Here is a 15,211-nt window from a genome sequence, read left to right as displayed (position 1 = left end):
CATTGGGGCATTCTGGATTTCGTGAAAGAACATTTATGAAAACATTATGGATTGTAACCAAAATTGTAATTTTATATATGTATGTTCACATGTGCATTTTTTTCATGTCTATTTATCAAACCAAATATAAGTATCGACAAATTTAAATCTGTCTTTATGGTATATATTGTGGATATAATATCACAATTGACCCAATATGGGTAACCTCGAACACGTTGGATTTATATATTACAGTGTTTGGTATAAACCGGTTAAAAACTTCGAATAATTCCAATATACCAATACGGTAGTAATACATATATAAAATATATTATTACAAACGTCTGTTAAAATGAAGTCTCACCAAGAAACACCAGATCTGACATATTTGAGTCTATCGATAACGATAGCTCTTATACGCTGGGCCGAATCGTCACTACTTGGTCGATGTGTAGTAACATTTGCAATGTGGTGTACAAAAAAAGAGAGAATGGCGGAGCAAGCGAATCTCGCTGAGGACACACATCATGAACTGCTACTATTGAAGGAAGAGTTGCGTAAATATGATGAGCAGCGCATGGCGCTAAGACTTGAAGAAATTGACGAGGATGACGATGTAGATAGTGATACATCGCAGTTATCCGATGGTAAGCTTCGCTTAATGGATGAAATTGACGAAGATGACGATTCGGATGACGAACCGTTATATTTATCAGGTGGTAAAATTCGCTTAATGGAAGAAGTTGATGAAGATGACGATACTGATGATGAACCATTACACATATCCGGTGGCAAGCTTCGCATGATAGACTAAAATTGTTGTTGGCATTTGTACTATCGTATATATATGTATTTAACACATTCATTGTAATAAATTTGATGATATAATTATAATACTATCTTAAAGTCATTATTGTAATCGAACACGTTCGATATTTATGCTATTTATAATGAAATAAGTGTACCATCAAAGTCATAAAAAGTATTTCGACTATGGCTAACAACATGAGCGATGTTAACGGAGGGTGTCCCGTAAAAATTCACATGCAACGGGTGGTTGATAGAATGCTATCGATGATGAACAGTGGCGCTTTGCACACGATGTACGATAATATTGTAGGCGAGAATAAACCGGACCTGGTAAAGCTTGCGAATGCTGGATTTTATCGTAGCTCTGAAAATCTCACCTACAATGAGCCCGACGACTTACTAAAGTGTTTCTACTGCCAGCTAGAGAAGGGTAATTGGTCAAAGGATGACGATCCAAGAGAGATTCACTTGCGCATGAATCCAAATTGTCAGTTCAAGAAATATAATATACCTACACAATCTGAAGAATGTGCCGCATCCGCAATGGAGTGCTTGATGCTTAGGGATAAAATCGCGCTAATGCGCAGCAGGTGTATGAACGAAGATAATAAATTTGGACTACGCATGTACATATCGTCTATAGTAGATTCTATATCGTGGATGTACGGCCCAGAAGTCGCCCCAAAGGATCTACCCCAATTTCCGCCATTGATTTTGAGCGAACGGACAGTTGCGTACGAAGATCACATACGAATGTTAGACTGGGCGTTTGCGAATGTCGCCCCGGTTGCTCGCAAGTTCGATGATGTTATGCGTCGACGAATTTGGTGGTTGGTGAACAAAACATTTGTTGATAATTATAGGATCGTTGCAGCTACAAACCCAGATTGCGAAAAAAACAACATGTTCAAAATGATCTCGTGTCCGACCAGGACGAGATCGTTTAAACCCTTGAGTAGTGTCGCAAATAAACTAGGTTACAATGAAAAATGGGCCAAGGCTGGATTTTACTGTGATCAACCACATAGTAATATCGAAGAGTGTGAGATAAAATGCTTTTTTTGTGGGGTCAATGTGTTGAATTGGGAGGACGAAAAATCCGATCCTTATCGCGAACATGCGATACGTTCTAACGCTTGTGGACACATCAGATCGAAACTTACAACGCCTCAGATCAAATCTATCTTGTATCACTACTACAAGGATAACGTTATGGGATCTGTCACACAAGACGAAAGACGCTCGATCATCGAGAGCATTCTAGGATTGACATTCCGAGACCATGCGATCGTGCAGGATTACATTGAAGAGTTATACGGATCCGCAGCAAGATCGCCGCAAACTAAAGAACGATTGACTGCAGAATTGCTGAGAATGACGTCCTTACATCCACTGTTAGAGAGGTTTTCAGTATCGGACGTGGTGGACGAGATGCGCAAGCTTGTAGATATAGATATACGAGTATACAATATTTCGCACTGTATTCTATTAAATCGTTTGGCGAATCGAGATGGTGTCTGCAAAAGATGCAGTTCTTCTAAATGCGTATGTCAAGATGCCGAAACGCCAACCTTGCAAGACGGTAGACCGCATTTCAGCAACAGGATTGTACACCCCGAGTTAGAGGCATATACTGGTCCCGAATTCTTAACTGGACTTGTGCCAGAGTTGGAACCACCCAAGGTTCTTAGTTACTCTATGTGATTAACATTGATGTATATGTTTTAGTATGTTGTATGTATTTTTTTAAACTTGACATATGTGCAAAATAAATTGTTATAATCAACTTCAAACATATTGATTGGTACTTTACAAAGATCGAACGTGTTCGACATATCGCTCGAATCGATTGATATGTAAACTCACAATATAGTTCATAGTCATATCAACCTTCAACATAATACATCATCAAGTCAGCTGTTAAATATATACAGCGATAATGTATAACAATAGGCAAGATGTTCGCGGAGGAATTCATATGCAAAGGTATTCTGATAGACTGCTGTCACTTATTGAAGATAAATCGATTGCCAATACGCCCGGATGGGCACGACTTGCGAGGGCTGGATTTTATCACAGCACTAAATATTTCGCTAAGTCCCAACCGAAAGGTCTGGTGAAGTGTTTCTACTGCATGATGGAGAAGGGGTATTGGTGCGAGACAGACGATCCAGTAGAGGTTCATATGCGATTGAGCCCAAATTGTCAGTGGAAGAAGTACGACATAATTTCAGACGATGATGGATGCATAGCGACCTTAGCCGAATGTGAGTTGATTAGGGAGAAACAATCACTGATACATGCTAGATGTGTAGGAACACAGGAATTCGGTTATCCAAATTCACAATATTTTATGGAATGTATCCATTCTTATGCATCGTGGGCGTACGGTCCGGATTTTGATCAAAATGCTCGGCCTCAGCTTGTACCGTTAATATTGAGTGAACAACCCATCGATCGTGACGATCTAATACGACTGTTAGATTGGACATTGGAGCACAGCGATATCTTTACTAACGAGTTCGATATGCTCATGCGCCGACGAATTTGGTGGCATGTCGACAAGACTTATGTCGAAGCTAATGGATTTATCGTACCTTCAGATAAGGCGGTGTGTAGACGGAGTGGTGAAGACGAAATGTGTATAGTCCATAACAGAGCGGTGTCGTTTAATGATGACTCAACCCCATATCTGAAGAGAAACGCCGAATATTTGGCTAGGGCTGGATTTTACCGACATAAAGTGCCTGGTGATATCGACCGCTGCAGATGTTTTTTTTGCGGAGTTAATGTGGAGAGCTGGGAAGAAGACGATGATCCGTATCACGAACATGTGAAATGGTCTAATGCTTGTGGATACATTAGAACGAAGATGAACAAAGTACAAATCAGATCCATCTTGTACCACCACTACAAGACCGAGATTATGGGAACCATCGACCAGAATCACAGACGGTATGTTCTTGAGACCATTCTAGATCACAATTCTAGTTCTCAAAGCGACACGATAGTTAAATTGACCATATTGCGCAATTTGGAGGGTAGATCGGACTTGTTAGAACTGATGAAAAATTTCACCATTACTGAAATTGTGAATGAGATTTTTTATATGCACCCAGCCGATGGTGCGTGCCGGAATGAGATGATACGCAAAACGACACGAGACCAACTTGAGACACGTTTAGTCTTGAGACGCAATAGCCTCCATATATTGTGCGAATGTCAAAAAGCGAGATCGGTAATAGGGTTCGATAATAGACCAAACGAATCTGGTACTCAAGTCAAACTTCCTCATGTGGGCACGCACGTTGCTCCTACCATCCTAGAATTTCTAAGTGCACCAATACCAGAACCCGAGCCACCCAAGATTTTACCGTATGCACAATTACCATCCACCGCTCGAGCAAATATGTTCGCAAACGAGGAGTACAAGGACTATACGAGAGAGCAAGCTATTGAAAAGCTCGAGAATTTGCTACAATCTTATACTTGTGCGGTGTGTATGTCTGCACCCAGCTCAGGGCCGTAAGTAGGGTTCTAAATCAGGGGAGGCAGGGGATTGGGGGCCGCCGATTGACTTTACGACTGAAAATGACACTTTTTAAATCCCAATTTATCATGTTTGTGTTTCATTTGTACTATGTAAAGAATCGTAATATGGTGTCAAAGACAAAGGTGCTTGTCTTCATTTTAAACATATATCCTATAATATAACATTTATATAATTTTATTTTCTTTTTTGCCAAAAAATCAGACGAGGCAGTTGCCTCGTCTGCCTCATCGGCAGTTACGGCCCTGCAGCTGTATAGTATTTATGCCGTGTGGACACATGGTCACTTGTAACAATTGTAACATGGGCAATCCATACGCTAAGTGTCCACTGTGTAGAACCAAAATCACCACCCAAGTGCCAGTTCGTCTCTGTGAGACTCAGATGTTAGGATGTGACGCTTGATGTGAAACCTTGCTAGTATTATGTTACAAAATGACCCAAGGTTCTTAACCATACTACGTGGTTATCATTGATGTATATTTTTTTAATATGTTGTATATATTGTTTAACTTGACATGTTCAAAATAAATTATTATCATTAACTTCAACATTTTGATTGGTGCTTGCAAAGATCGAACGTGTTCGACATATCATTCGGATCGATTGGTATATAAACTCACAGTATAGCTTATATAGTCATATCAACCTTCGACATCATACCTCACCAAGTCAGCTGTTAAATATATACAAGCGATAATGTATAACAATATGCAAAATGTTCGCGGAGGAATCCATATGCAGAGAGGAGTGGATAGAATGAAGTCGCTTCTTAACGCTAGAATCGTTGGTCCCGATGAATCCGGATGGGTACGACTTGCGGGCGCTGGATTTTATCGCAGCACTAAAAATTTCGCTAAGGATCAACCGGACGATTTGCTAAAGTGTTTTTACTGCATGATGGAGAAGGGGCATTGGCGCAAGACAGATGATCCAGTAGAGGTCTATTTGCGATTGAGCCCAAATTGTCAGTGGAGGAAGTACAACATAACTTCAGACGATGATGGATGCGTAGCGACCATAGCCGAATGCGAGTTGATTAGGGAGAAACAATCGCTGATATACGATAGATGTATACATGAGGGAATGCGGCGTTGCGTCTATCCATATCCACAATATTTTATGACATACATCCGCAATTCTGTAGCGTGGTCGTACGGTCCAGATTTTGATCAAAATGATCGGCCTCAGCTTGTACCGTTAATATTGAGTGAACAACCCATCGATCGTGACGATCTAATACGACTGTTAGATTGGACATTAGACCATAGCGACATCTTTACTGAAGTGTTCGATATGCTTACGCACCGACGGGTTTGGTGGCATGTCAACGAGACTTATGTTGAAGATAATGGTTTCGTCGCAGCTTCAGATAAGGCTGTGTGTAGAAAGAATGGAGACGAAGAAATGTGTGTACTTGCTAACAGAATCATGTCATTTAATGATGGTTCAAGCCCATACCTGAAGAGAAATGCCGAAGCTGTAGCTAGGGCCGGATTTTACCGAGATAAACTGTATCCCGATACTGAATACTGCAGATGTTTTTTTTGCGGAGTTAATGTGGAGAGCTGGAAAGAAGACGATGATCCGTATCACGTACATGCGATAAGGTCTAACAATTGTGGACACATTAGAGCGAAGATGAATAGGAACCAAATCAGATCTATCTTGTACCACTACTACAAGACCGGGATTATGGGGACCGTCGATCAATCTTTCAGACGGCATGTTCTTGAGACCATTCTAGATAACCAATCTAGTTCTCAAAACGAAACTGTAGTTAAATTGTGCATATTGGACAATCTTGATAAAAGACCGGATTTAGTAAAAATGCTGCAGTTTTTCACAGTTACCGAAATTGTGAATGAGATTTTTCATATGCACCCAACCGATGATGATGCTGATATATACCGGAGTGCGAAATTGCGCAACACGACACGAGTTGAACTTATAACACTTTTACTCCTGAGACGCGATGGTCTTCATATGTCGTGCGAATGTCCAGAATCGAGACCGACAATAGAGTTCGATGAACTAAACGAATCTGGTACTCAAATCAAACTTCCTTATGTGAACTCAGACGCTCGTCCTCCTACCATCCTAGAGTTTCTAAGTGCACCAATACCAGAACCCGAACCACCCAAGATTTTACCATATGCACAATTACCATGCACCGCTCGAGCAAATATGTTCGCAAACGATACATACAAGCTATATACACAAGAGCAAGCTGTCGAAATGCTCGAGAATTTGATGAAATCGTATACTTGTACGATATGCATGTCTGCGCCCAGCTGTGTGGTATTTGTACCGTGTAGACACATGGTTACTTGTGACAGTTGTAACATGGACGATCCATACGCTGTGTGCCCACTGTGCAATACCAAAATTTCCACACAAGTATCAGTTCGTCTCTGTGATACTCAGATGTTGGGATGGGACAATTGATGTGAAACTTGCTGATATCGTGTTACAAAATGACCCAATGTTCTTACTCATACTCAGACTACGTAGTTATCATTGATGTATATTTTTAATATGTTGTATATTGTTTAACTTGACATATGTGCAAAATAAATTATTAGCATTGAACTCAAATATTCTTGATTGGTTCTTTTAAAATATCGAACGTTTTTATACATCGTCAAATTCGGCTGTTAATATATATATATATACCGATAATGGAAAACAATATGAAAAACATTCACGGAGGAATTCACATGCAGAAGTGTTATGATAGAATGCTGTCACTTAATGGAGATAAATTTATTGAATGTAATACGCCCGGATGGGCACGACTTGCGATGGCTGGATTTTATCGCAGCACTGAAAATTTCGCTAGAGACCAACCGAGGGATTTGGTAAAATGTTTTTACTGCATGCTGGAGAAGGGATATTGGTGCAAGAGAGACGATCCAGTAGAAATTCATAATCGATTGAGTCCAGATTGTAAGTGGATGAAGTACGACATAAGATCAGATAGTGGATGCGAGGCTACCATAGCCGAATGTGTGTTGATTAGGGAGAAACAGTCAATGCTGTACAATAGATTAGTAGATGACGGAAGTTGGGACCGCGAGTTTCCATATCCACGCAATTTTATTAAGCACATCCGCAATTCTGTAGCGTGGTTGTATGATTCGGTGAATCTTAACGTAGACCACAGGGCTCAGTTCCCACCGTTAATCTTGAGCGAACGACCCATCTATTGCGATGATACGACGCGACTGTTAGATTGGATATTGTTTAATAGCAAAATTGTTGCTGGCGAGTTAGAGACGATGATTCGTCGAAAAATTTGGTGGTATGTGAACAAGACTTATGTCGAAGCTAATGGATATATCGCAGCTGCAGATAAGGCGATGTGTGTAAAGACTGGCAGAAAGGATTTGTGTATAGTCACTAACAGATTGGCGACGTTTAATGATAATGCAACCCCATTTCTGACGAAAAATGCCGAAGCTTTTGCCATGGCTGGATTTTATAGATTACCTAAAGGTACTGAAGATATTGAAGATGGTGATGCCATTGATAGCTGTTATTGTTTCTTTTGCGGATTATGTGGGGAAAACTGGACAGAAGACGATGATCCGTATCACGAACATGTAAAATGGTCTAATGGCTGTGGATACATTAGAACGAAGTTGAATAAACCACAAATGAAGTCCATCCTGTACCACTTCTACAAGGATGCATTAGCGAAGACTTTCGATCTAAATTTCAAACGGTCTGTTCTTGAGAACATTTTAGATCTGAAATCCTGTTCTCAAGACGATATGGCAGTTAAATCGCTCATATTTCGCAGCTTGGAACGTAGGCCGGAATTATTAGCACTGATAGGAAAGTTCACCATTACCGAAATCGTGAATGAGTTATTTTATAAGATATCAGCCGATGGTTTAAACCGGGATGGGATGTTATCGATGGTGCTCAATATCACACGAGAAGATCTCGAGGCACGTTTAACAGCGAGGTGCGTTAGGAAGCCTACATTGTGCGAATGTCAAGAATCGATAGGAATCGATGATAAACCGGGAATATCTGGTACCGAAGTCAAAGATTTCGAAATAGACGAGGTCGAACCTCCTAGCATCGAAGAATTGTTAAGTTTACCAATGCCAAAACCCGAGCCGCCCAAGACTTTACCATATGCACAGTTACCATCCACCAATCGAGCAAATATGTTCGCAAACGAGGAGTACAAGAAATATACGAGAGAGCAAGCTATTGACAAGCTCGAGAATTTGCTACAATCGTATACTTGTGCGGTGTGTATGTCTGCACCCAGCTGTATAGCATTTATACCGTGTGGACACATGGTTACTTGTACCAATTGTAACATGGGTAATCCATACGCTACGTGTCCACTGTGTAGAGCCAAGATCGAATCGCAAGTGCCAATTCGTCTCTGTGAGACTCAGACGTCAGGATGTTACGCTTGATGTAAAAAACTTGCTAGTATTATTTTACAAAACCGAATCGTCGTCTTATATTTTGTAGTATAAAGAAAACCCGTGTGTGTATTTGTATAGTATTTAATTTGCATATGTTATATAATCAATCGAATAAAAACACATGACCTGATATATACATTTGTTAGTAGTAATTTTCTCAATGATCGGTTGGCTCAGTTGGTTAGAGCGTCGTGCTAATAACACGAAAGTCGTGGGTTCAAGTCCCACACTGATCACTTTTTTTTTTCTCTCGCCGAGAGTTATGTTTTATCACAATCATCAATATTTGCTGTAAATCGCGGTTTAGTGTCGTATACGTTGCGCACACCATACCATTTGAATTCGGCATCTGCCCCAATGTTACTACACCAATACCAATTGTGTGTTTGAAGGATATTACTTGCGGAAGTCGTCTTCATATGCGGAGTCGGAGTTACGTGTATATATCCTAGTTTATTATACGGAAACATGACCGAAAGTCCATGGTAAGCATAGTAACTAGTCACCAATTCGTACATATGTGGTTTAACACGCAATGGTAACCAGTTGTTGGAGGCTCCGACTTCATGGGTTATACATCGATATGTTTTAGTATGATGGTCGTATAGTACAACACCTTTAATTCGAGATGAACAATCGTCACTACATACACTCCGAACGTCTATATACGATTTAGTGTCGTATTGCTCAGTTACAGTTTTGACTGGAATATCCTTGACAAATTTAACTTCACAATCGCTGTGGCGAGCCTCAATGTCTAACTTGCATTGGGAAATTTTGGGAGCTGGTCTACAATCGTGTCTGAAGTAAGGTTGAAATCCCTTGGGTGATAACACCATATCCCCGCCGGGCGAACACATGCCGAATCTCCGTCGTGCATAAGTATCGTTAAAAATTGCTAAGACATGATACCCTTGATCGTTCAATGGTAGGTAGGCACACGTGTCGAAATATCCAGAACAGATGTCAAACCCTCCATGATCAAAGCATATACAGTGTTCGCTGTTTATAGCTGTAAATGTCAGCACGAACGATATGATAAACAGAAGCATGTCGTATGTTTCTTTCTGACACTTCCAGATAGTTTTAACGATATGAAATACAATATAAAAACTTGAGTATATTCTAATATATATATTTTTTTTCACCACATCATAAAATCACAAGCTACATTTTTCAAAAACAAGATTTAAAAATAATACAACGATATATACAATCAAACATATTTACATCATTTCTAGTCTTGTGTTCCATTTTACACACATGAACATTGCACACACAATTAAAATAGTTCCTTGAAGGTTAGCGCCAACCGTCTGGCCTTCATTGATTTGGTAGCACTAACCTTCGATTTCGAAATGTTAGAGTGTGTGTACTTCGTCAGGGCTGAGTTTTGATGCTGTGGCGAGAACATCTCCGGCGAGCCACACACTCTCGTTGCCTGAATCACACGTTTAAGTTTATTGTCGTTGACCACGACTTTGGGTCCCGGTGTTCTTGCAGACTTCTTACCGCCCGTCGATTTCTCCGCCGTCGTCTTTAGTATCGCGTTATCCCTGCTGAGATTGTGTTTATTAATAAATTTCCCCAAGGTGTTGATGGCGGCGGATACCTCCGACAAATCCTTAAATTGCGCCCTGGACGCATCTATACAATTATCCAAGTCGGCCAGAATGGCCTTGATGCTACCCAATCTACTGGATAGATCGTTTTCGATCTGTGTTGTACGGTCGTTCACTAACTCTTGCAGATGATTGACTTTAGTGTAATATACACTCTTGACGAAAATGCTGCATTTGTCACCATATAAAAAATTGTTAAAAATGCACCACCTATTTCTAATGTGGTGATCAATGATGGGCAATGTCTCGTCCAGATATTTATCTTTGGGATTCGGTGTATCGATCGATATCCCACAGAAGAAGCACGTGGATTTGGAACAGCTGTTATCGTGGAATAATCCGGATGTTACAAGTTCGTCTATCACATTAGCCTTCAATCCGCATCCAACATATGTCTCGCGCCTACGATCTTCGTGGGCGAAGAATTTGTGGGCCGAAGGATGAATGTATTCATGTTTCACACTATCTTCTGTCGTAATAACTTGGCGTACATTCCCATCAAACGTTAAGCTATAATCGTTTGCACTCTTCACAGTCTTACGGTCGTGCTGTCCCAATTTCACGGCATCTGTCGATTTACCCCAAGGGTTCACACACTTAGAGTACGGCTTGGTCCGATTGTTGCCCAAAACTTTAGATTTCATCGCTGACATCGTGGTAAATGATTAAAAATGATACGATAATAATCTGTCTATAGTTATATTACATAAATCGCACAATACGTTGTGATAATATTATGCGCTACGGAGGATATATATAATCATTATAAATCGAACACGTTCATTTTCTTTTACTTTCACTTTCTCACTGTTGTCTTAATTCGTTTAGCTCTATCGGCCTTCTTCCGAGCATCAATACCTCGTTGTTTTATGACATGTCGAGCCTCTGCCAAATCTTCGGATACATGTCTAGCGAGTTGTGCAGCCGTAATCATAGTATATTTAAATTCTGGATCATTGTGATGAGCTAAATTTTCCTCGTGGATCAGCTGATACCATTTAGCTTCGTTTAGTGCCATGATAGCAATAGCCATCGAACGATGCTTTAATGTTGCCTCACGAATTTCGGGAGTATCACCGAACAATTTATCGAGAACATGGGTCATTAGCGAAGCTTTCTTCTGGCCGAGGTTACATAATGCACATGATTGCCGATCCCTTTGAGCCTCCTCGCGAAACTTGGCGCGCATACTGTTGCGGACTTCAGTAGACTTTCCGATATATCTTGATGGATTGTCGATACCATTTTTAAAACATTTGTCACACAGGATCCAGAACTCATTTTTATCGCTGTTCTCGAAATATCTATCTAATACGGCATGTCTAGCACTGTTCGATGTTTCACCTATATCATGATTATCTAGAATCTGCCTAACCGCTTCTTTCTCAGCCTGGTTATCTATGCGTCTATTCGAGTTAGTATGTCTTGTGTAAAACTCGCTGAATGCCCACAACTCTGGCGGTTTGAACGGTAAGATTTGAGGTATCTTTATCGGTTTCGATGTTATTATGGCACTAGGCATATATGTACCAATACTTTTCCCCACTTCTTCCGGATCTGCTGTTTCGAAAAACTTTAACTTATTTGCCCACAGATCCTCGGTTAATCCGAAATTACTGAGGGCCTGACATTGGTACATTTGCGCCACTTGTTCCACTGTAGATATCGGTATTTTTTTGAACATCGATGTACGTTTGATTTTACTCAACCTTTTGTTGACGTACGCGATGCGTTCTGTGACATAATCATCACTCTTTTCACTTTCATCGGCCGGTTCCGCAATGTGTAGAGATCTAAAATCGTCCGATACATCGGTTGCGACATCTATATCTGACAGTATACGATCTTGCACAAGGTTGTCATTAGACGGACTCCCCCCTTCGAACATCATACTAGAGAAATCGTGATCGTGTAGATCCACGGTACCATGGTCGACTTGGGTAGGTGAATAACCGTTTCTGCTTTTAAGATCGCTCTCGTACAACGATCTTTGGGGAATGAACTCGATGTCTCCTATATCGACATTTGTCTCCTTCTGACCATTCTTCATTTCATAGTATTTTACTACTATTCTTTCCTGATCTAATTGGGCGGTTTTATTCGCTACCGACCGACTTCGTTTTCGTCCATCCCCAACACCAATCGCGACATCATCCTCTCGATCTTCTTTAGTTTCCGCGAAGTGTTTGTTCACACTCCGAATTTGATCGTTCATCTGCTTCCACAGGTGTATGGTAGCTCCAGTTATGGAAGTTGTAACTATTCTGATAGCGTGTGTGCTAATGACGTCTCGTCTTTCTGCCATTTCTTCTTCATTAAACTTAATGACCTTTATCAAAGTGTCACCAGTCACTCTCTTGGCAGCCGGATTCAATGGTATGGGTACGGCTACATATCGACCACGATCGTCCGGTCTCAACAACACATGTCCGTGTTCATCTAGTTCCGATATAGCTATCAAATCCGCCATCATGTTAGCCAGGTATGAGATCGGAGGTGGCGAGTAGACTGTTTCACCTTTACTATTCAATAGCGTGGCGCTGAGCACCATCTGAGGAGACAAGTATCTATCTGGATTATAAATTCCAGATACTACGTGCATGAATTCGAATAGTTTGTAATAGTTAAAGTGACCATAACCAGTAGCTCCTCTCGAAGTCTTCGGATACTTATGAAGCTTCATCATGTTGGTCACTATTCTAGTATACTGGTCGCCATTAAAGGCTTTCTTGGCACTTGCTACGGTAATCTGTTTAAAGATATCCCGTGGTATTTCCGATATACAAAAACCTTTCCTGAGGTTTGTTTCTAGTGGAATTCCAGAGAAGTTGTAGAAGGCTCTAAGTTTATGAGCTTCATCCATATCTGGAGGACACACTCTCCTGTATCTGGTTTGTATACCTTCAGTATTAGCGATATGGTTGGCAACTTCATCGTACCCCAAGCGTTTAGCCATAGCTACGCAGAAATGGGCATCATAATCAACTTTCATTTGATAACATCCGCCACACACCATAGCTTCACCATGACAGGCTGGTCGGATGAATATTTCGTCCGACTCATTGTAGAACAGTAGCTTTTTATTCTTGGCGAAATATCGTTTGGCAGACATGATTATTTTGGTCGAAAATATCCTTACAACGACTGTGTTCATATATTGAAAGTGATACTGTATTAATAATATAAAATCGGTTTATTACAAATAACATGTGTGCGGTATATAGTACAATTGACTACATAATACATTTTTGTTACAATTTGCATCAATGGTGATATCACAAAATACTAAGAGGTGACTTGGATCTGGGGCGTTTTCTTGTCTTTTTCTTTGATTCTCTACGTGTTTTCGGTCGTGGTTGTGGTGCTGGTGATGATAATGCTGAAAATGTTATTAAATCGTCTTCTTCGTCCAACTCTACATCGCTCGTCTTCGACTGTATGTCTGCATCAAAAGACGTTGTTGTGATAGTTTCCACAACAGAGTTTTCGAGTTCCATATCATCGTCACACTGGTCGTCTCGACAGAGGTGTGGCGTCGTGCTCGGATTATCAACATCCTCTAATTGAATAGGACAATTGTCAAATCTCATTTTTTTCCGTATATTATCTAACGAACTCGTTGCTGAGCGTTTCTTTAATCTGGCGTCTCGTCGTCTAATGATAGTCATAAACACATCGTGATCTTTCTCGGCATCGTACACTACGCTATGTAACTCGGGTACATCCTTAACGACGCTAGCTATTTTCACTTGAGTTACGGGTTCGACGTCAATATCTACATCATCATCATCACCATAATCTTCTTGGTATCCTAACATACAATGTATACTCGTCAGACCACTATTGTTAATTGCAGTATAGCCTCGCTTCTGTGGCGATCGTGTTTCATTTACATTGCTATCGTAATCACTATCGTTATCAGGATCGGCATAATCGTCTACTTCACGCTCGTCGTCGGCATCATCGAAGCATTCGGTATTATCGTTTTCATGGTCGTCACCATATACAAATTCTTCGTCTGGATCCATGATGTTTTTTTTGTACACACTGTTGATTTGGGTTGTATATATGTTTTACTAATGTTGGACAACTTATAAATACAATGTGATATATTAAAGGTCGAACACGTTGGATATAAATATCGTTTCTAATAGTAAGTTTTTAAATCATCACATCCTCTGTGTTTGTAAGTTTGTAAAAATAACTGAAATTCTGTTTTAAATTTGTCGATACATATATTTAGCAAAACATCAAGCATACACACGAATATATATAACAGTACAATACGATCATAAAATAAACTAATGTTGAATTATACACACGTTATCATAACATAAAGTTTTTCACAAATGATTCAGTTTGGCGAAGAGTCATATTCAAGATTCATCGGCATCTTTGGACACTTTTGTAGATTTGGTGGAAATGGTTTCGGTAGTCTTGCGTTTACAACCACAAGTTGACACCCGTGGTCCTATAGGTCGGCGAACCAATGATTCACGATCGACATACCGCATATGCATATCATCGATGTGTAGGGGTTCGGAGAACTGATGGGTACGAGTTTCGGAAGTCTGAGACTCTGTATCATCTCGCTTGTTTTTCGCACCACTAAACCACCCGTTGGGGTCGTGATACGAATCGCGTTTATCATCTGAATCGTCCGAATCGGAATCTGAATCGGGGTATTCAGAATCCGAATGTTCTCGTTCTGAATCACGATCGCAGTTTTGATCGGCACGTCGATCATTTTGGTCGCCTGGTTGATATTCCATCTCCTCCTCACACTTGTTCATGCA

At 40.4% G+C, this 15,211-nt stretch overlaps 1 protein-coding gene and 1 non-coding gene across 2 annotated transcripts; both read left to right on the top strand.

The window, feature by feature from the left end:
• Window positions 1-7,143: 7,143 nt before the first annotated feature.
• LOC125662966 (inhibitor of apoptosis protein-like) lies at window positions 7,144-8,781 on the top strand. Its single transcript, XM_048895303.2, has one exon. It carries the CDS (start codon window positions 7,144-7,146, stop codon window positions 8,779-8,781), a length of 1,638 nt encoding a protein of 545 aa, XP_048751260.2.
• Window positions 8,782-8,955: 174 nt separating this feature from the next.
• Window positions 8,956-9,029, top strand: Trnai-aau (transfer RNA isoleucine (anticodon AAU)). Its single transcript has one exon. It is a non-coding gene; the product is annotated as a tRNA-Ile (tRNA).
• The last annotated feature ends 6,182 nt before the right edge of the window (window positions 9,030-15,211 follow it).

The sequence above is a fragment of the Ostrea edulis genome, chromosome 8, assembly GCF_947568905.1.
Source record: "Ostrea edulis chromosome 8, xbOstEdul1.1, whole genome shotgun sequence".
Lineage (NCBI taxonomy): Eukaryota > Metazoa > Mollusca > Bivalvia > Ostreida > Ostreidae > Ostrea > Ostrea edulis.
This window is presented reverse-complemented; position numbering and strand designations above follow the sequence as displayed.